A 27503-nucleotide genomic window follows, 5' to 3' on the forward strand; every position below is an offset into this window, starting at 1 on the left:
CGAGCTAAGCATGATATAGGGCTTCTACATCGCTTTATAAGTTTAATTCATTTATCTCTTAATGAATATTATCTACGACATCAATTTTTATTTGCGGATGAGCTCTTCGTGCAATATGTCCACTTCGTCCAATGCGAACTCATGGTTTTACAGTCTATGGTTCATGATGACAGAGTGCTGAGCTATATTTCTGTTGATGTCAATGCGGTGCTCAGCTAATGCATCATATGTCGGACGAACGAGCAGATTATTAACCCTCCGTTAGTAATAATTTCTAATATTTTTTAATCCATGGTCGTGATCTATCTCAGAGATACACTAATTTTCCCATTATTTCTCTTTGCTTCTTGAAACAGTTTTTCTTTTATTAGCACTTGCTGATAGATTAGGCACTAAAGTGTATGTACATAAAAAACAAAAGAACAAATTGATAAGTAGGATGGATAAAAAAACTCAAGTGTTAATAATGTGATCTAAAAATAAACGGGATGAAAAGATAATTTTTATTTTTAAACAATTTTTGTAAAAATACAAAATAATTTTTTTCAAGATTCTAATATAAAAACTAAAGACTTAAATAACAATATTACTGTAAAATATATAAAACAAACAGATAAACGAAACAATAATCAAATTCAAAACTAAAAAAATACAAAATAATTTTTTTCGCAAAAGATTCGCGTTTTAGCCAAATTCGGACTTGAGGTGTTAAGGGGATTGAGATAAGAGTATAGAAAGACAAATTCCTAGGCCGATGTTCATAGTTTGTTCTTATATTTAAATTAGTCTTAAGACTTCATTCTAATCAATCAAATAACCCAATAGAATTTTAAAACTTTACTTAAGATAATTTTAAATATAAAAACGGATATGAATACCGATATCCTAAAGGTTGTATACAGCAACAACAATACGTTATAGCCTGAACAACAGCTCAGCACTTTATCGCACGGACCACAGACTGCAAAATAAATTCATATGGGAAGTAAAAATATTGGACGAAGAATTCATTCGCGTAAGCAGAGATTGTCAGAAAAATAATATTCATCAAGAAACAAATAAATAACAAATCTATAGAGCAATATCTCTGCACTAAATCAATAGAAAAGGCCTGCATCATGCTTATTTCGAATTGGTGAATAATTTATCGAAAATTGAATTTTAACACTTAATTCCACCGCTCATTGAAAGCTTAATCAAAAAATAAAGTTAAAAATAACTGTTATAAACTATTCCAGTGTTAATCGACCTGATGTAACAACGTATGAGCGAGTGTCAGTATTGTCGCTTACAATTATGTAGACAGTTCGTTGAGATGGATATAAACGTGCGTCAAACAGTTGAATTCTGTACCAGCAAACGATTGCGAACACGTTATTAAAATCGAGACAGGCCGTATGCGACTAATAATTCAATTGACATAACACATGTAAAGAAATTGTATATATATATATATATATATATATATATATATATATATATATATATATCCGATCATTAAGTTTATATAGTATTGTAACGGTCGTTGATGGTCCAAATTAAAGACCGAAACATACAAAGTTATCAATAAAAAAACTAAAAAGAGAAAATTTATATGCTTCATTTACGATTCTTGACTTTCAACCAGTTCCAATTCCTTACTAATGAAGTTGACGTCAGAGCCTTTAATTAAATTTGAATAATATAAAAGATTTATCGAAGACGAGTGCTAGATGAAATCGTGTTATGAAAACAAGCCAATTTACGATAATTAATCGTTCAATCAGCAGTTGTTGAATAATCGTTCAAATAGTTTACTTAGGATAAAGTTTACCAATCAGTTAATTTTATAAAAATTAACAAATTTTTTTAAAAACTAAAAGGAATTCTGTAAGACACTTTGATAAATATTGCAAAAACATTACATTTTACCAAGCATTTTGTTTTTATTTATTATTATTTATATACATTATAGTAAATAACTTAAGATATTATTTTTAAGTTTGAAAAGTAACAATTTTGTAAGTAATATATCTTAGGAACTCCGCAACGTGATTTAAAATGCGTATACGATTTAGAATTCAATATATGTATCTGCGTTACATTTGCGTTTGTTTCATTTATTCAGCTTTTGCTTTTATTATATTTTACACTTCTACACTGAGAAAATATCCGATTGACATTGATTGGAAAATCCGTTTAAAAAAGTAACAAAGAGATATTATTGATCTCTTTACTCGAGAAAAAAACTGATGAAGGCCGAAATGATCAAAAATATCCGATAAAGTTCGGATTAAAAAATTCCGACTAGAAAACATCCAATTTAAAATATCCGTTTGTTACTTTTTGAATGGATAGTCCGACATTACATTATATTCGACTAGTATATTAGTAGACCTTACCCTGGTCGCGATTTTCCTGAAAAAATTAAAAATCAATAAATATTATCAAAAAAATCCGTTCAAATTACACTGATAATTGGTACCAACGCTAATGAGCTGATAGAATATACAATGAACATAACTGAACAGAAAAATGCGTTGATGTCAATTATCAATTTAATTTGAACAGATTTTGAAAATCTTTTTATTGATATTTAATAAGAAAATTCCGACCAGGAGTAAAGTCTATTAATATAATATTTATTAATAATTGACATTTGTATGTTCGCACTATTCACTAAACTACGTCACACTGCACATACACGCTGCTTTGAATTATTATACTAATTAGCAACCTTGAGAGACGAATTTATATCGCCATATCTAATACAACGAATCCTCAATGTTCTTCGCCATTTCTATTAGTCGAACAAAAGTTAAGATTGGAAAAAAAAGAGAAATCATTTTTTTTAATAGAACGGGACTGAACGAGGGTTAATCCATCCGCGTTCGCAAACTTAGCTGCTCGTGTGTATATATTGTGTGTGTGTGTTTTGCGTGGGTGCTGGCGCCCATCGTTTACTTCGCATGTATCGTCAACTTTATAGATTCCTGGAACCGAAGCAGTTTGTGCGTAATTCTACTGCCACTAAAAATTGCAGCGTCACCTTTCATACTTTTTTTGATGTCATTATCTATTTATCAAAGAAGGGAAATCGAAAAAAAATGATTACAATGCGGATCTCGTGCGCGGCAAAGGGCAGTGACTTACCCGAGAAGCAAAAAACGATTTTGCTTAAAAAAATGTATAATATTACTTCATATTACGATCATTAATTAAGACAATTTCGTACGATACAAAAACGTGAATATTATCAAAATAAAGCTGATAATTGCGCGTATATTGATTTCTTCTGTGAACTGCTCGAAATAATTCTTTTTCATTTATATGTTTTACACTCTTTTAAGAGTCGACTCGGAGACTGTTATATATACTATATCTCATGTTAAAAAGTAATCTGCTTAAGAAGAAGAAGAAGAAGAAGGAGAATCATTTTATGCTGTCACATAGGAGAAAATCAGAATATGTAAGATTTTGTCAGCTTTATTTTTGATAAATATTCATATTTCCTTCAAGAGATTGCCTTAGTAAAAGATTATGACATAATGTAATATAGCATCTCTATACGATTATCTCCGCGCAGCACTATATCTTCGAATTAAGATTTGCTTTTAATTTCAATTTTAGTTTTCCACATGTTTATATAAATTCTAGAGAATTTTGATAAATTTAATTTTATATAGAATTAACTTCTTTTACTTTTACAAATAAGTAGTAATAAACAAAGAGTTAAGAATTAATTTAAGTTAGTAATTAAAAGTTAATAAGTAATAAACAAAGTATTTTCAGAAATATAAAAAAAAAACTATAAATAGTTTCAAAAAAGGTTTATCTGATTGCTTAAAACATTAAAGTAGATTTAAAATTAAAAATTAAGAAAAAAAGAAATTTTGACTCGCATTTTCACGCATCGGTAAACGTGAATTCACGTTACATGATCAAAAAAATCATTTAATCACAATAAACACTGTAAAATAAATTTCTAATTCCGTTAAACCTCTTCTTACTACATATTATTTATCTTCCTTAAAGAAATCGAAAAATAAAACTTTATATATGCTTTAATCTAATAACTTTTTCTTTTAGTGTTTGACTCAGTTTTAATTTATTTAATTCTATTTGCACTTTTTTCGACGCGACATTCCTATCGAAAATCAATCGTGTAATAAGATATATTGTATCCAAGAAAGAGATTGTAAACATGTGTGTAGGTCAAATTTCTCGGCTCGTCTAAGACTTTGAAAGCTATAACAATAATAAACAACAAACGACGCATTCGTTTTGACCTACGTGTTATTTGTCTTTTTGACCAAGTAAACAATCTACCTTTGTGAACCTTTAGAAATCACGAGAAACTTGTTGAATGTGCTTTCAAGAACAGAATACGCGACTAAAATACGGCTGCCTATCTATACAATATACTGAACGCATATAAAATAGTCGAAAGCTATTTTATATTTAACTTTGCTCCTTGTTTAAAATATCTTTAGTGTGTACATATGTGATTCTCTTTTCGCTTAATAAAATCGCAACAAAAACCATTTTTCATACAACTTGAAACAATAAAAAAAAGAAAGAGAAGTGTATAAAAATTTCTTATAATAGAAAATAGAAAAAAATTATTTATTATTTATCAAAGTGTCTACTCCAATCTTGTAAAAAAATTTTTTGAAAATGACACCTTCTGTACATATATGCACAATTAATTTACTATAGACGAGCAAAGATACGAGCGTCTCAATACTTATATGTCTGGTATCTCGAACAATTTAATTGTTTAATTAATATTCTATAATAATTTGTACACATATAACTTTTTGTAAAACTATCATAAAATTTTCAAGTGCTTAAAATCTGATAAAAATACTTAAAAAATCGTCAACGAACAAAGCAAAATGCAATGAACTTGACATCTAAAATCAGTTTGTCTCGAGCTATTTTTTCTCATACAAAGAAAATATTTGGCTTAAGAGCATTAATAAATGAGTTTACAAAATTAATTATTACAGTTCATAGACCATGTAGTATAAAAACTCGCAAATATTTTATAACTTTAATATATTATTATCCGGTGCAGTCGGACCTCTTATCCTACGACCCTCTTATCCTACAACAAAAAATCCTCTCATGCTACGACCGCGAAAGGGGAATTATACCCCCACTCTCAAATTTCCTTTGTACGATTATAACATTATAGAGAGCCCTTACGTTACTAATTATTATTATTTTTTTTTTTTTTGTTAATAATCAAAATTATTTGTGGGTATGTGTATGTTTAATCTTATCAAGAATTCTAGAATACTATCAAAAATAATGCCAAAACACAAATTAATGAGTTTCTACAAAATGAGATGTCAGTTTCACATACACGGTTGATTATTTACAAGATGAAAAGCAAAATTATCAAAAGAAGAATTTTTGAAAAAAATTTCTTAAATCCCAATAAAATTCCATGAGACTTGCCTGTTTTTCATACTACAAATCCGTATACAAAAGAATTTCATGAGACTTGCCTGTTTTTCATACTACAAATCCGTATACAAAAGAATACAAAAGAATACGAAAAATACAAAAGAAATCCTTGAATATTTCCAGTTTTCATATTTTTCCAGGAACCCTGCTAACAGCACACATATTCAAAAGATGTTCATAAGAAATCCATAGAATGTTAAAACATATTTTAATACATGTGTGCTGACAGGGGAATAGACACCCTCTGATTTATATTATTTATAAAAGAAATTTTTTATCTTAACACATCTTGCGCGGGAAGCGACTAAAGTCGTTTTGTACGGGAAAACACCCGCGCAAGATGTGTTAATAACGCTAGTAAATATAATATATATATATATATATATATATATATATATATATATATATATATATAAGTAATATCTTGTCGATGATAGCATCAATAAAAATGATTTTAATAAAGTTTTATAACAAAGACGATATTTGTGTATGTGTGTGTGTTCAAGAAATGTGCTGTGCTGTACGATATTATTGAAATTCAAATTATTTTTTCAGAAATATATAAAAAAAGGAACATGTATATATTGATTATAATTTTCTTACTTTATTTCTTTCGGAAATAATTATGCTTCTCGCAACAATTTCCTTCGGTTCCGCCAAATTTTTTCAATTTTTCTTCCGATATTCCAATAAGGAGGAACACGCTTTCTAGTCAAAATCCATCTTCTAGTTCTAGAGTCTAGAGATTCTATACAAAACTGCTTTGTGGCACCATCTGTTTACTATCTCCAATCAATAAAGTTCTATTGATGAAGCGTGAATATGAATGGAAATCACAGTCAGTGATCTTACCGACCGTGTCGATCAAAGATTGGCTAGGTAGTTCCAGCTGGTTCCAGATGTCTCTTTTATAAGTCTATGCGAAAAACTTTCCCCACCCCCCCAACCCCCACCAGCTTTCTCTGCCCTCCCTCGTTGAGTAGACAAAAATCGGGAGGATAACGTATAAAGCTTCCAGCTTTCTTTCTTCGTGTTATTCTGAAATAGGAGTTGAACGGGGATAGGTCTTCAGTCTCGAGGAGCAGAGCCAAGAGAGAAGTAGCCGAGGCAAACAATACGAGAACGTGAAGGGAAGTCGAAAGGAAGAAAGAAGTCTACAAGGCAAGGAGTGACGCTTGAATCGACGATTTCTATTTTGCCAGCAAGAAAGTAATTATCACATTTTCTCGATTTAACAATCCAGATAATCGTATAAGCGGTCTTTTAAGCGTTGGAGAACGGATTTGTAGTATGAATAGTAGAACACGAGATTATATATATATATATATATATATACATATATATATGTATATATATATATATTATGGATACGTAAATTAAAATAGTAAAAATATAATTGAATTAAACAATGATTGTATAAATAGACGCTTAAGAAAATTAAATTGCGATAGCGTGGCTAGTAAATCTGTGCTATTGCGTAGATGTGGTTTCCAGAATATTCTGAGAAATTTACCATGTGCTTTTTATGGGCATATCCATCTTTACTATCTTTTACCTATATCGGAAATTGAACAATCTCGAATTTGGATTTCTTATAAATTTCTTGCCTCCCTTTTTTTATTATTCGAAAAAATTTTTTAAATATACACGTAAAGTAAATTTTTTCGGAGATGCAAAATTTTGAAACGTAGTCGATTGTGATTGGATTTTTAGTAAGGTGTATGTTGAGTTTAGGTTATGTCGAGAGTGATAGAGAATGTATACAAACACTGCTTTGTTTGTAACAATAAGAAGGATCCAGAAAAACCTTTTATTGGTTGCTTGTGAATAATAGCTACCATTTTTTCTTTTTCTTGCTTTGTTCTTTTAACAATGCAACAATTTATATTTTATCATCAATGATCTCTGTGACCATTTTCTTCCATTTTCACTTGTGTGCTTGTCATCTTTTAAATAGAAAATAAATCATGTGAAAACAATTGTTCAGGTAATTTTTTCAAAAATTCTTTCTTTGATACTTTTGCTTTTCATCTTTTAAGTAGAAAATAAATCATGTGAAAACAATTTAAAAAATGAAAAGCAAAAGTATCAAAAAAAGAATTAACTGAATCCCAAAAAATTCTATGAGACTTCCCTGATTTTTCGCGAGATTCAAAAGAATATTTAAAGAATCCTTAAATATTCCCAGTTTTCCATATTTTTTTCAATTAGTTTTACACAAGCCCACAAGTGAAAATGGAAGAAAATGGTCACAGAGATCATTGATGATAAAATATAAATTGTTGCATTGTTAAAAGAACAAAGCAAGAAAAAGAAAAAATGGTAGCTATTATTCACAAGCAACCAATAAAAGGTTTTTCTGGATCCTTCTTATTGTTCCTTCTTACTATTCCTTCTTATAAATTTAGAATTTAGACGTCTTCTAATATGAAATGATCTTACGACTATTTCTGTTTAATTATTTAATGAAATAATTAATTATCATTAATTATTTTAAAAAGTATGAAGAAATTTTGTGTATATGAAATAGAAATATGAAAAACTTTACTTAGACTACATTATCCTGAAGAAGTATTGTCTTGAAAATCAGTTTGATTTATATTATTACCTTGTTTCATGCAGATGCCTAACATCAAGCTACAGAGCTCCGACGGCGAGGTATATGAGGTCGACGTCGAGATCGCAAAATGTTCAGTTACCATTAAGACCATGTTAGAGGATCTTGGTATGGATGAGGAAGAGGAGGAGATTGTGCCGTTGCCGAACGTTAATTCGGCAATTCTCAAGAAGGTAATACAATGGGCTACGTATCACAAGGACGACCCACCACCACCAGAGGATGATGAGAACAAAGAGAAACGTACTGATGATATCAATTCGTGGGACGCTGATTTTCTGAAAGTAAATATCTTTTGTTAATTATACTGAATCTAAATAAAGTCTAGAATTATAATAAATGTTAATAATATTGTTATAAACGAGAACATACTAGAGTGACAAGACTGTTGAATTTTTATAAACTTAAACATGAATGTGTTTTACAGGTTGACCAAGGCACTCTTTTCGAATTGATTCTAGCAGCTAACTATCTCGACATTAAGGGTCTCTTAGATGTTACATGCAAAACTGTTGCCAATATGATCAAAGGCAAGACACCCGAAGAGATTCGTAAAACATTTAACATCAAGAATGATTTTACCGCTTCAGAAGAAGAGCAAGTACGCAAGGAGAATGAGTGGTGTGAGGAGAAATAATGGGAAAATATCTTGATTGTTGAATAATTTGTCATTATATATTGCTAGATGTAGAATTTTAGCAACTTTGATTTTAAGAAATTTCCCAGTGGTAAGGTAGTAAATTTATTTGAAAAAAGTTAACTAATTGCGATAAAAATATTAAAATCATATGACTATTTACTCTGCTACTAAGTCCACTATTATTTATTTTCATTTAATAAAGATAGAATAACAATTGTGAATTACTGTGTCAGATATATCCTATCCACACTTTGCTTTTTAAACTCTAGACTCTAGAACAATACAAAATTCTTCAATATCATCATAGAATGACATAAATGTACTTTTCTGAACCACTAATATTTTTAGGATAAAATATAAATGTTTATTTAAGACTAAATTATATACAGTTTAATGATATATTAAATGAAAAATAAAAAACCCTCTTTTTTTTAATTCTTCCTTAAAGTAAAACCACTAAATTAATAGATCCAGTTAAACCTAGGACTAAACTTATTTGTAAAACTTAATTGTAAGTGTATAAAATTATTTTGCTGACCAATTTAATTTTATATTATGCATAAAGTTAATTATTTTTATTATTATTATTGCACTACCTATATATCTTTGATACGTAAAGAAATTGTAGGAATACAAGTTGAGAACCCACGTCTCCTAACCTTTATATCAAAACAATCAACAACGAGACGTACATACTTGAATAAATATTTAACATCTAATTTTACGCTTATTAAGGAAAATTAATTTTACGTGAATTTTGTTAGCACGTGTTTAACTATAAAAAGAATATATATTTTTAATGTAATACCTATATATGTGTGTGCTTTACATATGCAATGAGTCGTACAAGTAAGTACATTGATAAATTTATAATCAATCGCTGTAATTTTGTCTTATAAAATGCAACACAAATTTCTAAATACATAATATATATTTCTATTCATTGAATTTTTCAAATTTTTTTTAGCTAATGACACTAAAAAATTAAAATTGCAAGATGACAACAAGCCAGATTGTTCACAAGCCTTGCATAATGTATGTAATTGGCTTTATCTCAATAAAACAGCTATAGAATATCACGATTTAAAGGAAGTCAAGATTATAAGTTATAATGAATTGCGAGCGATGAAAGAAATAGTTTCAAATTGTTTAAAATGTATACAGTATCCTGAATTCATCGGTATTAATTGGGATATTTTAGAATACTGTGTTCCTTCTTTAATGCTTGGGTAAGAAATATAATCATTAGTATAAATATTCGATTCACTATTGCCTATATTCACAAATCATACTTATAATATGATAAATATTTACTTTAAATCCATTTTGCATTCTTGGCAGGATCCTCGATAGTGGACATACTTTTCTCAATATACCTGCAGATCCACCAACATGTAAACAAATAGTTACTTCTTTATATGTAAATTATATTTTTACAAAACATGTGACATCCAATAGAGAGATCATATGTAAATTTGATATTCATGGACAATCTATATATTTAACAAAATTAATAGATGCCCAAAGAAAGAATATTAATAGAAAATGTTTCGCATATGCAATTGCCACCTCAGGCTCAACTGGGATCCCAAAAATTGTTAAAGTGCCTCATTCCTGCATATTGCCTAATATTATCGATTTGAAGAAAATCTTTTGTTTAACAAACTCTGATAAAATTGCACAATTAACAAATTTTACCTTTGATCCCAGTATTGTTGAAGTTTTCCTAAGTCTTTCTTGCGCTGCAACTCTGTTTATGGTTTCAAAACCATTAAAAAATGAAACTGACAGGTAAATAACTATTATACAACACGTTTGAAAAATACTGAAGGAAAAAACATAAGATGCACATATAGCAAATACAATGCACATTTAGCAAAAATATTTTTTTAGGCTATTGCAAAAAATATCCGATGCCAATGTAACGCTTCTTCAAATTACTCCATCGCTACTTTTCCATAAATGGTCCATTGAACGTTTGAAGACCACAATCTTGGGCAAAGATTCTCAATTAAGAGTTCTTCTCTTAGGCGGAGAACCATTCCCTAGTATAAAATTAATTTTAAAAGCTACTCATTTGCAAAATATGACACGATTATTTAATATCTATGGTATAACTGAAATATCATGTTGGTCCAGTATTAATGAAATTGCCAAAGATGATAGCATAGATGAATCTTGTTTAGGTGAACCCTTGTCAGAAACTATATTTCAAATTAGGAACGAAGATAATGAAGTGATAACTAGAGGTGAAGGCACTCTTTACATCGGTTAGTTTTTAACATTATAATAATATATGAAACCTAATTTTTTATATATATATATATATATATATATATATATATATATATAAAATATGTTTGTGGAATTTAATTTTATATAATCTTTTTTTTTATGTTTCAATATAGGAAGTATCAATAGAATTTGTATCATTGAAAATGAAATTGACGAAGATTTAAACAAGCCAATTTTTCGTAATACTGACGATATAGTTTCAGTGAGTAAGTTTTTTTATTGACAAAATATGATTTTAATTTTCTTAAATATTTTTAATAAAAAATCGCTCAAATTTATACTTTCCTTCTTTTTAGATGGATAATCGAGGTAGAATATTTTATAAAGGAAGACGAAATAATATCATAAAAAGATTTGGAAATAAAGTGAATTTACAGGAACTTGAGAAAGTAGCAATGGAATTAAATTTTATACAAATTTGTGCCACATTCTGGAATGCAAAAAATCATAAATTATATTTATGCATATCTACTACAAAACCCAAAGAAGAATTTCCTAAGTTGAAAGAAGATATAATATTGCATTTAAAAATATTACCGGCGATTTATAACCCTGATAAAATAATTATAATAGACGATTTTAATTTTACTACTAGTGGAAAGATTTGTCACGTGTCATTAAAAAAAATATGCCAAGAATCTGAATTAGATCTCATCACTGGAAATGACTTGTGTACTGATGCAGATGAAATATTTAGAAACTTATGGAACAATCATATAAAATCTGAAGACACCGGTTTTTTAACGTCAGGCGGTACGTCAATAGTAGCGCTTCAAATTTCTAGCGCTGTTACTGAAGCCTTTAATGTAGAATTCCCCGAATTAATTGGTATGTTACTGAAGGACGTTACGTGCAACGAATGCATCAATTATATTAGAAATACTTTAATTGAACAAAACTACAAGAATGTCAGTCGCCGCGTCGACATTTCTTTTGATGATAAATCTTCCCAGAAAATGTTTAATGCAGAAGAATTTCTATCAAGGCAATCATCGTCGAATAATTCTCCATCATTGTTAAATAAAAAAAATTTTTGTCAGTGGTATAAATGTAGAGGAAAAATTTACAGTAACATAATACAAGAAGAAAGTACTGTTCTTTCACAAGAAAAAAATGTATCGAATATTAAAGTATTGGCTACATATAATTTGCAAAAGTGCGTCGATGCCTCGCCAATTGTGTACCGTTATTCCAAGTAAGAATATAACTAAAAATATATTTTAATCGAAAAAGTATGCCTATTTAACATGTATTCTTTAATTTATAGAACAGAATTGTACGCAACAGTCGGCTCACATTTCGGCATTATATGTACTGTTGACTTGTTAGGAACCAGCAATAGATCGTACAAGATAAAATTACCAGACAGGATAGAAGCTTCTGTCTTAGTCCTGGCTGAATTTCGTGGCATTGTAGGTAAGTATTAATATCGCCTGATATTAATACAATGCAATTTAAAAACAAGCAACTATCAACTTGGCGAAAATAGATTCTCATTTTTTAAAATTCTGTGAGCCCTCTTTACACTACCTCCCCCCTCCCCCCTTAAAAGACGTAGGCAAGAAAAATATCGGGACAATTTAAAAATCATTAACTAACAAGTAATACCGATAGGTTGTTATGATGGGTATGTGTACTGTATCCATTTAAAAACTGGCGAAATAATTTGGAAATTTCGAACGCAAGATATGGTGAAATGCACGGCGATAATGTGCCCACAAGGGGGCAAAATATTTGTGGGTTCTTATGACCACTATGTATACTGTCTTTCGATAGAGGTAGACAATTCAATTAATACTACTAGCATAAAGCTTATTATTAACATTATAATATTTATAATTAGATAGCTTTATATACCTACTAGGACGGTACTCAAATATGGAAAACTGAAGCAAGCGAAGGTGGAATCTGTGCTACCGGTTGTTTACATCGACAATCAACTTCGGTACTTTTTGGAACGCTGGATGGTTCATGCTTGGCCTTGCAACAATCTTCCGGACAGATTACGTGGAAGCGTAAATTGCAGGATCCGATTTTCGTCGCGCCTGTCGTTCTTCGGACTGGATACGTCTTATTTTGTTCGGTGGCCGGAGCATTGTGTTGTTTCGACATCGAAACTGATTGTCAGGTCAGGTATATAACTACCTGTCTCTTTTTTGTGTCGATGTCCGTTGTAATAACATTTTTTGTTATTGCAGATTTGGCGATACGTGATACATGGCAATGTGTTTTCGTATCCCGTGATATGGAATGTCGAGTCTACAAACGAGTATGTTGTTTTGGCTAGCCATAACAAACATATATATTGTTTCGAGATGTCACAGAAGATGACAGAAGGCAATGAACAAAAATTGAAATATACGTTACAATTGCCTTCGCCTATTTTTGCGACTCCTTGGTGCGAAGATGGACGTATGTTTGTAGCATGTACAAATGGCATTCTTAAAGTATTCGATTTTTCGGAAGGTAAATTGTTGGCAACCAAGCAACTTCCCGGTGAAACGTTTTCCTCGCCAGTTGTTCACAACGATCTCATTATCTTAGGATGCCGAGATAACAATCTTTACGTTTTGAGTTTGTGTGCAACATGACGTAAAAATAAAATTTCTGTGTACTAAATGCAAATATCGCTACAAGTTGTTAACATTCTTCCCGATTTTGAGCGAGACTGGTCAGCAAATCGCAAAAAGTACACGATTAATACAATATCATTTATTCTATTCTGCTCTCGTGTGTTACAAGTTGATGGTTGATAATTGTGAAAGGTGTATCCGCTGCATCGAGATAAATGTTCATTATCTGAGTATTCTTTTCCATTCTTTCCACAGATTTTTGTACGTAGTGTGATATTGCATGTGCCATTGTAGTAACCCATGAGAGAGTGCAAGCAAAAGAGTGAATCTAGGAAAACGGCTGATCATCCTTTTCTTCTTTTGGCATTAGTCTACTATTAATTTATCGTTCATTTATTCGATAAACATATGCAAGTATTTGCGCTCTTCTTTTTATCAGGTAACGACATAATAATAATAATAATATTATTACAAGATACGCCCGCAGGTTTTTATTATGCAAAAGAAATAATCCGGATCTCAAGCTCACACGAAACAACAATATTTCAACGACTCCACCTTCTCATATATATATATATATATATATATATATATATATATATATATATATATATATATATATATATATATATGTATGTATATATATCTTTATATTTTTATAATATATACTATATAGATCTATAATATCTATATATAATGTGAAATGCTTGGCCGCTCCGGAGAGTTTGGATATCTTCTTTTTCGTTCCAACGTTTCGATATCAATCTTTTTCTACTTTCCATCGATTTTATCTCAAGTATAGAAACATGTGACTTTCCTATCTCTAATTCTGTTTTTCGAACGCACGTTGAAAATATCTAATAGATTTGTTTTCTAAATAAACATCTTAATTCTGTTTTTCGAACGCACGTTAAAAATATCTAATAGATTTGTTTTCTAAATAAACATCTCTTCAATAAGAGTAAACAAATATAGAATATGAAACATAGTTATATGTACGCGAATATCGCGAATATCGCGAAATATAATATTTATTATTTATTATTTATGCATTTTTTTTCCTAATTTTACTAGACAATCGACAAGCAATGGAGAGTCATCGATGGAACATTTACGTCCGTAAATCTCGGCGATTTGTATAAAACTAAATCATTGCTTAATCACTTTGTTCGATAAATGCAACTTAGACAACCTATAGGTAATTAACATTCAGACAACATAAACTTTCCCAGATTCACACAATTTCCGAAATTTTCCGGAAACGTTTCGTCTATATCTATAGAAATTCTAAATCTAGACAGATATGATACTTTATATTGTTTATCATTAATCAATTGTTAACGGTGTATTGTATTTTTTATGTAGTGATGCATTTATAGATTCCTTTTTGTACAGTGTAATTTACTGATGAATCTTCTGCTATACTTCGATACATTAAAATATTATGCATATATATTGTATACACGCAGTGACACGGACGTCTCGAGATTATCTCTATCTTTTTTTATTATCTTCTGTTCGAATGTATATTGGCAGATTAGATTTAAGTTTCATGTAAAATATAAATTTACAAGAGGAGATCTAACCTTATAATCCGGTACTTGAAGTCGTAGAAATATAGTCCGAGTTCTTCCATGTAAATGTAATAGAGAATTCGTGTCGCTTTTGAACAGGACTTTGTTGAAGAATTCGTGGAAATAACAGGAGATAAGATTAGGACGAAGTAGGAGACAGAGAGAGAGAATTTAGCCAAACTTTACCTTCGTTTTTTTTATCCTCTATCAAAGAGAACCTACATAATTAGGCACAGGTCTGCTCGCAAGCGTGACATCTGTTTCGTGATATCTGCCTTGAGACACTGTCGCATGCCGACGGCAGTCGGCGATCATCGAGCGATGGTTTCTTGTTTACTCGAATACGCAAATTCACTGAGCGCTTCGATTTTCCCATGGTGTAATGTGGTGTAAAATGCATGCGCATACTCGGTAATTACGGTTACTGATCCTCGTCGCCGAGCTCCTGCTTAACCTTGTTAAAATCAAATTCCTCGCCAGTGGCACGCTTGAATATATCAAGCACATCCAAGCAGGTCGTCTCAAAGTGCGTGGTTGCGTCATAACTGGTAGATATGAATATCTGACTGTTAAGACCGTCGTCCACCGGCACCATATAGTCGGAGATGCTGACAAACTTCTGTTTGATTGGACCGAGCAAGTCCAAACCGGGTTTAATCTCAACCTCTGGATTCTTCGTCTCCACTGTGGTCGAAACCATAGCTATAAACCAGCCCTTCGCCGCTACTTGATGAGTATGCGACACAAGAGACACATAGATGTCGGAATTGCGACCGACCTGTGGAAAAAAGAGAAGTGTTTGAATATATAAAACAAATAGGAAATTCTTACAAATGTTACGATAATAAAATTCACATCTATGTGAATAAATGATTTACAAAGTATTTTATATTAGACTTTAAAATGTAAAACCGATTCTTATAGAGTTAAAATGAAAAAAGGCTATATCAGAATATGATATAGCCTCTCCTATGATACAACTCCTAAAAGCTTAACATACACTTGAGGGAAAAAATGCATAATATTTAATTACCTGCTTCTGAGGAATGATGATTTGCGTGGACAGCGCGTCGCCCGTGCTCGGAATCGGATGATCCATGAGACATATGCATCTTATCACCTGACCGACCTTTTTCACGCTATCGGCTACGTACGTAGGATCACAAAAAACTTGTTTACATTGAGCTACCTCATCTCCGGAACGGACGCCGACCACCTAGGAAAAATAATGATCACCTTCAGTGACTGAGTTTAGTTACGGAGATATGGCAAACGTGTAACGAGACACTTACCTTGCCGTCCTTCATAACAATTTCGTCGATCGGCTTGTCCAGCATGTATGTACCGCCGTAAATGGCGCTGAGTCGGGCGAATCCCTGAGGAAGTTCGCCCAGACCGTACAGCGGGTAGAGATACGGCGACTTTCCATATCGCGCTAAACTATCGCTGTATAATTTAATTCTTCTAATGGTGATTATCGCGGTTTGGCTTATATAGTCGTCATCCCTGATTAGAAGGCAAATATTTTTTTGAAAATAAATATTAATAGATAGATATTTCATAATTTGAACTTGTATTCTTATAAAGCATTCTCGACAATAAAAACCAATGTGTTTATTTTATGAGTTCGTTTAATGTCATGACAATTTACTTTTTTTGAAGTAAGCCTTGAATTATTACCTATACAACGCTAACGCGTGCCCAGTAAAGTCTTGCGTATTTTTGTCGAGACTGAATTTGTTGTAGAGCGCGCTCATATTGTTGTTGAAGGGGTCGAAGCCGTCCCACGTCTTCGGATCGTCCTCTTGCATATTCTGCACCCACATTAGGAAGCTGCGGAACCGCCGCTTCTCGAACAGACCCATCAGATCGCTGGACAGAGCCTCCTGCTGATCAATCGGTACCTTGGAGATCTTGCCCGATTTGTACACATATGAGCCCTCCACTGACTTGAATTCCAGATAACGTGTCACGCCCGTGTGAATGAGTAGCTTGACGAGAAGACCGTTTGCCATCAGAAACTTAGGAATCAGATCGACATTCCAGTCCCGGCCACGGCCATAACTCTCATCCGGCGACGGGGCCTTGAATTTTCTAAACAACGTAAACATGATTATGAGTAAGCGCGATAATATAAAACATAGCCACATAATAATTAATTTTAATGTCATAAATTTATCTATAGAGTATATTACAACAACGTTTTAAATAACATAATGTACAATAATAAAATTTGATAAAAATAAATTATAAAACTATAAAATTTAATTAAAGTAATTGCTTTTCACGAGATAATTAGGCGTTAAATGTCTCCTTTATCTCTTAATTAGTTTATGCGAATTTAACAGGAAGAAAAATTAGGTCATGAAAATTAATAATAGGCTCTACCACAAACAAGTTATCAACTAATTAGTCCACAGTTCCTTGTTCAATTTTATCAATTGTAATTAAACGCTCATGTTGGATGCTCCTTTTCATAGGCTTTATTTGTATTCAGAATAAAAATTATTTTTGCAATAAGTGGTTCTGTAGTATAAAGTAATAAAATACGGCGTAAATGTTATTCATGAATCGACAATCGTTGCATTCATCCAGTTAACAGTATCCAGTTAACAACTTGTCACGAGTGATGATTGTGCGATATCGTAAAGGTGACGCGAGCATCAAGGACAGCAATTTATGATAACGCGATAGGTATGAATTATCTGTGCGATGATGATTTATTGGGAGCTTGCAATGGTCTCTTCGTTATTGTTTTCTCCATATAAATGACGCAAAGTGCGAATCCATAGAGGAATACGTTGCGTACAGCGTAAACGCAATTGCGTAACTTTATGGACGACGTAGAAGTATGTCGTACACGTCGTAATTATCCAATTATTCTTTTTGCGCAATCCATTAATTTTATTTCTGTCCCTTGTGTAAAGTGTAAAGTCTATATTAATTTTAATTTTATACATTTTAATTAATTTTATATTTATTATACAAAAAACTTTTTACTCCTGTATAAAGAGATCTAGATCCATTTTAGTTTTATACACATTTTAATTAATTTTATATTTAGTATACAAAAAATGTATGCAAAAAAATTACTCAAATTCTTGTGTGTATATATATATTAAAAAATACAATGTACTGTACGTGTTGAAGAGAGATACAATTATTGCACGAGCACGTGAAAAAGTACGTAAAGAGAAATATGCATTACACGGTGTGTGTCTATTCGCAGTTCATAATTGAGGCTAATTACTTTTTCTGCTTGTCCAGATTCATCAGATTTGCATTCGTAATCGCGAGACGGAAAGCTACCGGGATTCGCGTGTTGTGACGTGCGTTTTTCCGCGAAGCACATAATTACGTGCAATCTCTTCGAAACGGTCGTCGTTCCGCTTTCCATCTGCATTCGGCGCGAATGGAGCTGCCTCCTCCTCCTGCTTCTCCTCGACGAACTTTCATGTTTCGCGCGCGTTGCTGTACAAAAGAATGTAACGGATATATCAAATGCTGGCAACAGGATATCCGTGTTTTTCACAGGTGACATTGCACCTTTACATCAGAATGTGCAGTCGCTACATAATGAAACCTTTGGTGAAGGAAACGGAAAAGGGGAAAGATTTCAGAGAGAGAGAAAGGGAAGACCATAATCGTGAACTTTTGACACTTGATCGCATTTTTTGTTTAATACGATTATCATGAAACGACCGAAAGAAGGAATGCCGACGAAATTGCGAGAAAACATCTCGTTATCTCTCTCCTCTGTTCTTTATGTATCACAATAACGTGCCATGTGCATTTCGTACAATTACATCTACAGAGTTAACTCTTATCGCAATTTTTATTGCAATACAGGAGACTAAAATTTATTAATAAATTTATGAATAAATTAAATTATTTAAAATTATTCACAAACATTCACACAATAAAATAATTATCTGTTAGAATATTTAATATCGAGCGTAGCTTTCGCCATGAAATTAATTTAAACTCGTTAATGATTTATATTGAAAGATATTCTGTAATGCGGAAATTTCGCAAAAAATTGTATATATAACCGAGAAAAAAAGAAAAAAAAAAAAAAAAAAAAAGAAAAGAAGGAAGGTGTGAAAATAATCATTGTAGTGGATCCAAAGTCCAAAGTCTGACATAATCATATTTGTTATACAACATGTACAACAAACATGATGCTACAATGATAAACAAGAATGGCAATATTTTGTATTGAATTAATAATAATTATACGGAAAAATGTTCCTTATGCGAATAGCGATGCAGCAAATCGATGTAGAATGCATGTAGATTCTGTGGATTTGTGTAGATATGTATGTAAGTTGAAATATACTGAATCATGTCAACATGTTACTATAATGATATCGCTTGTCGGAAGTTTCTCAATAATAAATGTCGACGAACGTGGTTAACAAGGTCGTTATGTTTGGGAAAAGTATGAAAACTTGACACAAGAGAGAGAGAGAGAGAGAATAAAATAAGAAAAGGATTAGAAATCAGAAAAGAGCGCAAATAAGAAAAGAAAATAAATAAAAGCAGAGAAAAAGGAAAGAAACTAAAAGTATTAAAAAAGAAAAATAAATAATAAATAATAAATAATTGAAATAAAAATAAAAGCAAACAATAAATAGAACGCAAAAAGCTTTATTGTTACTTAATTTCCTCTTTATATATTTATATTATTTTTTATACCCAGAATAAAAAAAGTACGCTCGCGCTTTTAATAATAAAAGAGGAAAATGCAGCTATAAAAACAGAGCTAGAGTATAAAACGGGAGCGCGATATAAATTACATCGAGATAAAAATTAACATCTTGGCGAATAGATGAAATCGAAGAATTTAATGTAGGACAAAATTTCATCGCAGTAATGACAATTTCGCCACGTTCGATCGAGCAAGCTCCCTCTCTCTCTCTCTCTCTCTCTCTTTCTCACGTGTAGGGCGGATACCGTTTCTTCCTCTCTTCCTCTTGTTCTTGCTCTCTCTTTACACTCAATGTGTAATTGTTGCGAGGCTGACCGAACTTTCCGTTACGTACTTTCGACCGGTAGCAACGACCGGAATTCGTAATTAGTGTTGGGCGCTTGCAGTACTCGCTATACTTAGAATTAAATACAGTCTCCGTTTCTGTGCTCCAAAATATTCTAACATCGTATAAATAAATCCATTAGAGCTTCCGTCTCTTCAGCTTCCCCTTTTTTCCCTACATTTTTTATTAAGTTTGGTATTTTATTGAATTGTAACGTATTTTAATTGCTTTTTTTTTTTTTTTTAATTTCTGATAGTTATATATAATTTATTTGAGATAGCATAATTACTGTGTTTTTGCTCTTATTTGCCGTGTTTATGTTCTTTTTTTGTATTTAGTGTTAGTTTATAATTCAGAGCCAGCTTTCGCTTTCTTCCTATTTTCTGTAATGAATAATATAGAGGAAATACAAGATAAATAAATTTTTTAAATGACATCAGAATGCTCAAGACACTTTTTTTAAAAGTATCTTTTTTATAAAAGTCTTTTTAACATAGGTACTAATTATTTTTAAAAACAATAAGTGATATAATATTATTCATCTACGGGCCGATTTCACTAAAATCGATTAACTTTAAACTATACCTTTGTCTCTTTCAAACAAGTTTGAGAGAAAGAAATAAAACATAATTTGAACCAAGGTTAAAGTTAATTGACGCTGATGAAATTAGAATAACCTAATAATATTATTTTTAACAAATAACGTTGATAAAGATTAATATCAAAATAAACATACTAAAGATCATGCAAATTTTCGTCAAAACGGAATAATTACTGTATATATATATATATATATATATATATATATATATATATATATATATATGCGAGTATATAATGTATATATATAATTTATATATATACATTATATTCTAATGCAATTTATGATTTACAAGAAAGTAAAATTTATCAGAGAGAGAAAGAGAGAAATATTCCTGCATCGAGCATCTCAACATCGACTTCGATGAATCGCGAAACGAGAAGAGCGTTCGGACAATTCGCAGCGTCGATTCGCGCGCGCCGTGGAAATGTGGGCTCGAGAATCGATATACTTCCCCTCCCCTTTTCTCCCCCCCTGCTGTATACGACGCAGTTCCGACAATTCGATGCGTTCCCCGCGGAAACGTATTCTCTCTCTCTCTCTCTCTCTCTCTCTCTCTCTCTTTCTCCCTTTTCTTCTACCTTCTCTCGTTGTCATTGCTTTCTCTCTCTCGCTGTCTACGGAGATGACCGACCGGCGAAAGATTTCGATCAGGAATAAAGAGGAAGGAAATTCCTTATCAATATCCGTAACCAGCTGCTGACAATTTCCCGCCCATGTGTCATGAGAGAAGAAGGAGGAGGAAGAACCGACATAAAGGCTTAAAGAAAATATCTGCAAGATAAACGTGATACCTGATGCCTCCCAGGTGTCCATCTCCCTGAATGCTCGTGTCGCTTGACGGAAAGACAAAAGGATACGGGGATAGGAAAAAAGAGGGGAAGAACGTAGGGCAGACACCCCGAGCACTTACCCGAACAAGTCCTCGAGGGGCGTGATGGAGGCCGATTCTCCGCCGTAGTACTTGTTGCGGTCGATGTGCAGCACTCGTTTACCGCTGACGGAGAGCATGCCCGAGAGGATGCACTCCTTGAGGCCGGTGCCGAGAACGACCGCGTCGTATTCTTCATTCATGTTGGCGCCGGGTTAGAAAAAGCCGGGCTCCGTAGAAAAGAGAAGAGAGCGAAGATGCAGGAGAGGTGGTGCGAACTGTCGCGCGGCTTCCAAGCGGCCGAGCGTGTTGTTCCACGTACGCGGTTCTTCCGCTCCTCTTCCGTCAGTCCTCTCTCGCGATCCTGCCGCAAGCGAAGAATTGGAGAAAGTTCGCGTTGCGCGATTCCTACGCGATACCAAACGACACGACGCGATATAACGCGGGACAGAAGGAAGACCAACTCTTTCTCTTTCGCTACTCTGTGGCGGTGGCGGTGGCGGCGGCGACGACGACGACGACGACGACGACGGCGGTGACGGTGGCGGTGGCGGTCAGGCAGTGGCAGTGACGGCGGATGACGTCGAACTTTTCCACTAGACCGCGTCCCGCGTTGCGAAGGGGCACTAAAGGATGCAGCACGTACGTAACGTCATTCTTGCATGGACTTCAAGTGTCGATGATGACTATCCGTTCTGTGACGATCGCTGTGTCATTGCTCCATTTCACACGGATGGAAAGAGAGGAAAAGTTTTCCATCTGTCAATTCCAATCAATCAAATTCCGTATCAACTGTCGTGTCTTGTAAACGCGACTTACTATAGTAACATTTCGCGCTTCGTCCATTTGCAGGGATTTTTTTTTCTTATTGCTAGCAGTCACCACTAGAGAGCGCCAATTTCGCACCGACTTCTGACGGACGCGATAATCATAAGTGCGATGAGGAGAAAATCTCTTCGGAGAAAGCGCATGCGTGAATTACGTCTTAAACACCTGATCGGCTTCGGTAGGTTCGTGTTAAAGCGTTACGATCTTTTGTAGAATCGTATTTTTATTTTAATTATATCAATACTTTTTTGTTATAATTTACTAACGATATACTGCATATATTGTATTAAATGCCGTATATTAAATATTACATGTATTAATATACATATTTAATATTTTTTTATTAATTTTTTTCGCGACAGCCCTATAACAATATCCTTCATTGTACGAAATATACAATACATATATATGCTTACAATTAGACATAACAGCGTCTGCTAACGTCTGCATTACTGCGCATGCGTGAGAGATTTGTCCCCCCAACTGGCACGCAACACTGTGCAGCGTGTTCGTCAGTTGAAGTTGTCAGTACGTGTACGGCGATAAGCTGTGTCGCGTTGTCGGCCTACGGAGCATATCAGATCAACCGTCTGGTGACGCGCTCCTCTTTTTATCAGCCACCGTCGAATCGCCCGCGATAAAGATAACGTACTCGCGTATTTTCGCCCGTGGTGGAAATATTTCGGCGATGCGCGAATTTTGAAAGCAAGCCAAATATAGAGAAAAACGACGCGGCGCAGCCGCGACCCGACGACGCGATCGCGTAACGTACTCGATGTGCTCGCGCATTTTCTCCGCTCCACGGAGAAGAGATCGGGGATTGATGATTCTCACTCTGCGGGCTACCTCCCGTTCGTGACTCATCCTCGTCATCGATTCCCTTCGAGTTTCCCCGGCCGACAGGGATCGCCGACTTTTCCGACGCGCGACGGAGATGTGAGCTCGAAGCTACAAGTTCTTGGGGGAGACGCCATCCGTTTTAAACGAGGCCACGTGGACCACGTCGGGAGCCAGGAAAAATGTGAGTCTGTTCTTTCCTCTTCTATTTTTTTTCCCTTCTCTCCCGCTCCTTCTCTTCCGGGTTGTGATCGCGGGCGCAAACGCGTCAACTTTTTCCTTTCCCGAGAAGCGACGTCTTTCTTTGGGAAAGTTACCTGTGCCATAAAATAATTGATTTTCAAATGATCGCGCGATTCCTTCAAAATGAAAAATGTAGAAGCGAAATGATTTTGATATAGATTTGAAAAAGTTGCGCGATCAAACTTTTTTGTCGACGAGAAAAAAATTAAGTTTGACGGTCAGATTTATAGGCCGTGTAAAAAAGTGAAAGGGTTTTAAAGAGAATTGCGTGTTAGAGAAGGATTCGATTAACCGGGATCACGTCATGTGATATTTAATTTCGCAAAAGGGAAGCGAGAGCACGAAGATTTGAGTGATTTCAAGTGCGATATCAGAGAATGCACTCGCATTAAATCGATTAAGAAGATAACGAGGTAGAAAAAAAAACAAAAAAAAACACAGTTTTGCAGCGAAATAACGGTTAATTAATTCGCAATTGAATGCAACCGCGCAAAATTGCCCCCGACTGTTAACAAGAAAACCACCGTTTTGTCTAAATTGACACTTTACCGGTGATTGAAATAATCCTTGTCATACCATTCGCAATCAAGTGTCAATTCATCCCTCTCTAAAATATCCTTTTACAGTTTAAAAATACGCCACGAAATTGAGAATATATAAGACGATATAACACACATATATTCAATAAAATGTAAAACAGTATACTTTAGCCGCCGCAACGAAAAGAAAGAGACGTAATAAAAAATATATATAATTCAATAAAAAAAACCTCAACATGCACGCGCATGCATTGTAATGCTATGATAAATGTGATACGCAGATTGCGCTCTCCATTTCTCCGTGCTGTTGGAAATGTCAGAGGTATAACTTTGCATCCCTCATTTTGCTTTTCATATTTGCGTTTCGGAATGTCAAACTTATCATTTCCCAAGAGGCGGCGTTTCGTCGATTTATTTCGTTTTTTGACAGGGTGAAATAATACATACTTTATAGTAATATTACACTAAGCTAAATAAATGTCGATGTTGTATTCCGTTGGGATTTTAGTAGATTTCAAAAGAGCGAAAGAAAGAGGAAGAGAATAAAAAGAAAAAAGAGAGAGAGAGAGAGAGAGAGTGTGTGTGTCATGTCTTATTCATAATTTACTCATTGCGTATACATGCAAAGATTCAACGTCGTCCGATATTTGTGAGCTTATCGCAGCCGCTCGTTATCAGTAAACTGACTAAAAAAACGAGTAACGAAGAAAATTATAATGTATATTACCTGAGCCATATTGAACACTAATGTATGTTTTTGCAGTAAAAACGTGTCTAGTTTTACATAAACATCCATTTGGATAAAAATATGCGCGACAGAAGAATGTAAGGATTATGACTATATGATCACTTTTTCAAAGTTCACACAATATAAACCTTGTAAATTATTAATTGAGATTTATATACTTTTTTTTCCGCAAACATTGTTAATCTTATTTAGATGTTTCAAATGATATACTATGTAATTCATCGAGCAGCTTTCGCAGCAGCTGCGATATCTCACTTTAAAAGGTAACGCGATTTTATAAATATGTTATTTTCACGCATCCCGAGAGACGGAGGCCTTCAGGAATCCTATATGGTTTCTGTTGTGTTTTCCATAAGAGAGAGATTATGTTACACATGTTCGTTACGTTTACTTTGGTACTGATAAAAAAACATTACTCTTAACTGAGGAAAAAAGGCGACGAATAAATTTGCTTGCATTATCATTTCGAATATCGCGATAACATTGAAAAAAATAAACAAACCAATAAGTCGTCTTTGATCTCAGTTTGTAGATTATTTGGAATGATTTCTCGTTAACTTTAATAAAATTCTTTGAAAGATTTTTTTTTTTTTTTTTCAAAGGGAGAAGTTTCTTTGAAAAACGAATTTAGGTTATCAGAAAAATCTAGATCGTTTGAAAAAGACCGTCGATTATCAGCACTTTTATCTCGGGTGTTTCAAGGTATAAAAAAATGCTGAATCATCCTCTCGAAAAGATTTAAATTTGAAGCTTTGAAAAGCTTTGATCGATTTCGTCGACGTATTCATGATAATACGTATATGGTGAATTTTGCAGAAAATAATCACGGATAAAAAAATCCAAGGCGAGTTTCGATAATCGACGTGCGATCGATGAGGTGATATCATAATTTTCTTTAGCTGCACCTCCAATTGTCCTAATGATAGCGAACGACGTGATGATAAAGCGCGTTGAAGAAAGCGCTCGTGAGTAAACAGGTGACCCAATTTAACCGCTCGATTTTTTCTACCCTTGATATACACACTCCGTTCGTTTACATTCGACCGATAGCGATTCGCGCGCAAAGAGAAGGGTGCCCGCAGCACATCGATCGTACACCGGAATCTCGTCCATCGCAACCGCACGCACACGCGATCGGCTATGCTCATTGACGCGTGTGTTGCACGCGTGTGCGCCTGACACACAAACGTCAGCAAACCGTGACATGTATTCCCGTGCGACTTTGAGATCGAATCAGGCCGATATCGTTCGAGCGAATTAAATCTTTAGTACAAATAACGAAAATGATAGAGAAAAATGAGATGTCGTTTAAAAATATCGATTAAAAAACCAAGTATTTAAACATTTTTTTTTTTTTTTTTTTTTTTGTATATCTCTATTTCTGCACATCATATGTAATTTATTTTTAATTTATGAAAGTTTTAAGTTTTTGCTTAACTGTGTAAAATGCTCATCTTTATAAAAATATAATTTTTGCAAAAGGGAAAAATAATGGTTACTCATTTCAGCCTAGAAGATAAGATGTGATCAAGATAAAGATTAGTGACTAGTAGAAACGGTTGAAGAATAAAGTAAACAATTTCTACATTAATTGAAGTCAGCTTGATATAGATTTAAAAGCTCATCGATCGCATTAATCTAATATTATTTTTGTATCGCGTTGCAATTATCCGGACTTATTCGAGGTTATTAACGTCAGCAAGAAATCAGAAAGAAAAATGGATTCCATTTCTGTGTGGAAATCGCAGTATCGATCGATTATCAGGATTATCGGCAAAATTATTGGATGAAGGGCACGTTTTTTGTATCAGTCGCGCGGATCAACGATGATAACAAAAAATTTATAACCGATGTTTCAGTCTCTTGGTGATATACACTTTTTTTATACATGTACACAAGATGTGTCTTAAATTTTTTTAGCTGTATCTTTGAAAGAATATTGAATTTTTATTATTTTTGGGTCAAAAAACTTTTAAAAATATTATTCATGCCATACATACACACCACTCTAATTTCGAAACAGTGTTCTGAAAATAACATATTAACGTCGGAAGATATACCGAACAAAGCTGATTTTTCGAGCGAAAATAAGTCAAAAATGTAAAATAAAATTTTGTTGTGCGGCACTTTTGTTTCCGAGAAAATTGACTTTTAAAAAATTGGAAAATTTATATTTACGCTCTTTTAAACTTGAATAACGTTTAAACTACAATGACCTTGCGTTATCGAATTTATTTTAAAGGTGACTGTTAAAATATGTATAAAAAGGTAGGTACGTCTTTCTACTGAAAAAAATTAGTTTATCTTAATATTTTATTTTTTACACATAATATCTCTTGAGTGACGTTATATTTAAATTATTTTACTAAATGGAATATTATTTTTTGTTTAATATTTACATATTAATAATAGTTGTCGAGACGCTATTTCGATACAATGTCATTAGAGGTAATTTAATAGAATAAAAAAATATAAATATATTATTAATGTCTCAAAGTTAGTTTTCTCGAAAATAAAGCCTAGTGTAAAAACATTTTATTTTACATTTTTTTAATATTATCTTTGCACGAAAAATCACCCTTTTCTCGATTATACAATATGTACTACATTTCCCCCGATCCTATATTTGTGAATGTTCTAAAATATT

At 33.1% G+C, this 27503-nt stretch overlaps 3 protein-coding genes across 4 annotated transcripts; 2 read left to right on the forward strand and 1 right to left on the reverse strand.

Annotated features, from left to right (window-relative positions):
* The first annotated feature begins 6403 nt into the window (after positions 1-6403).
* Skpa (S-phase kinase associated protein 1 SKP1-related A) lies at positions 6404-8932 on the forward strand. Of its 2 annotated transcripts, XM_072901200.1 has the most exons (3): positions 6404-6663; positions 8077-8355; positions 8499-8932. In XM_072901200.1, the coding sequence occupies exons 2-3, from the start codon at positions 8077-8079 to the stop codon at positions 8706-8708; spliced, it is 489 nt and encodes a 162-aa protein (XP_072757301.1). In that variant the 5' UTR covers positions 6404-6663; the 3' UTR covers positions 8709-8932. The 2 variants fall into 2 exon arrangements, with proteins under 2 accessions (XP_072757301.1, XP_072757300.1); XM_072901199.1 differs by lacking the exon at positions 6404-6663 and having other exon boundaries at positions 8071-8355.
* Positions 8933-9068: 136 nt separating this feature from the next.
* On the forward strand, positions 9069-13631 carry Aasdh (Aminoadipate-semialdehyde dehydrogenase). Its single transcript, XM_072901194.1, has 10 exons — positions 9069-9560; positions 9679-9940; positions 10053-10502; positions 10605-10981; positions 11120-11208; positions 11303-12201; positions 12274-12422; positions 12621-12784; positions 12871-13134; positions 13205-13631. The coding sequence occupies exons 1-10, from the start codon at positions 9548-9550 to the stop codon at positions 13595-13597; spliced, it is 3060 nt and encodes a 1019-aa protein (XP_072757295.1). The 5' UTR covers positions 9069-9547; the 3' UTR covers positions 13598-13631.
* Positions 13632-13702: 71 nt separating this feature from the next.
* Positions 13703-22355, reverse strand: Gdi (GDP dissociation inhibitor). The gene is made up of 5 exons (XM_072901198.1): positions 21704-22355; positions 16834-17247; positions 16446-16659; positions 16187-16369; positions 13703-15931 (listed from the first exon to the last, which is right to left on the reverse strand). Exons 1-5 carry the CDS (start codon positions 21862-21864, stop codon positions 15575-15577), a joined length of 1329 nt encoding a protein of 442 aa, XP_072757299.1. The 5' UTR covers positions 21865-22355; the 3' UTR covers positions 13703-15574.
* Between the last annotated feature and the right edge of the window lie 5148 nt (positions 22356-27503).

Source organism: Anoplolepis gracilipes, chromosome 10 (genome assembly GCF_047496725.1).
Source record: "Anoplolepis gracilipes chromosome 10, ASM4749672v1, whole genome shotgun sequence".
Taxonomy (NCBI): domain Eukaryota; kingdom Metazoa; phylum Arthropoda; class Insecta; order Hymenoptera; family Formicidae; genus Anoplolepis; species Anoplolepis gracilipes.

Excerpts from the sequence above, each read along its gene's own strand:
- Aasdh (XM_072901194.1), top strand. Across the intron at positions 11,209-11,302 it reads ATACTGACGATATAGTTTCA|ATGGATAATCGAGGTAGAAT; the intron begins GTGAGTAAGTTT and ends CCTTCTTTTTAG. Across the intron at positions 12,423-12,620 it reads TGAATTTCGTGGCATTGTAG|GTTGTTATGATGGGTATGTG; the intron begins GTAAGTATTAAT and ends TAATACCGATAG.
- Gdi (XM_072901198.1), bottom strand. The coding sequence starts at position 21,864 with ATGAATGAAGAATACGACGCGGTCGTTCTCGGCACCGGCCTCAAGGAG. Across the intron at positions 17,248-21,703 it reads CCCCTCGAGGACTTGTTCGG|AAAATTCAAGGCCCCGTCGC; the intron begins GTAAGTGCTCGG and ends TACGTTGTTTAG. Across the intron at positions 16,660-16,833 it reads CACGCGTTAGCGTTGTATAG|GGATGACGACTATATAAGCC; the intron begins GTAATAATTCAA and ends CCTTCTAATCAG.
- Skpa (XM_072901199.1), top strand. The coding sequence starts at position 8,071 with ATGCAGATGCCTAACATCAAGCTACAGAGCTCCGACGGCGAGGTATAT. Across the intron at positions 8,356-8,498 it reads GGGACGCTGATTTTCTGAAA|GTTGACCAAGGCACTCTTTT; the intron begins GTAAATATCTTT and ends TGTGTTTTACAG.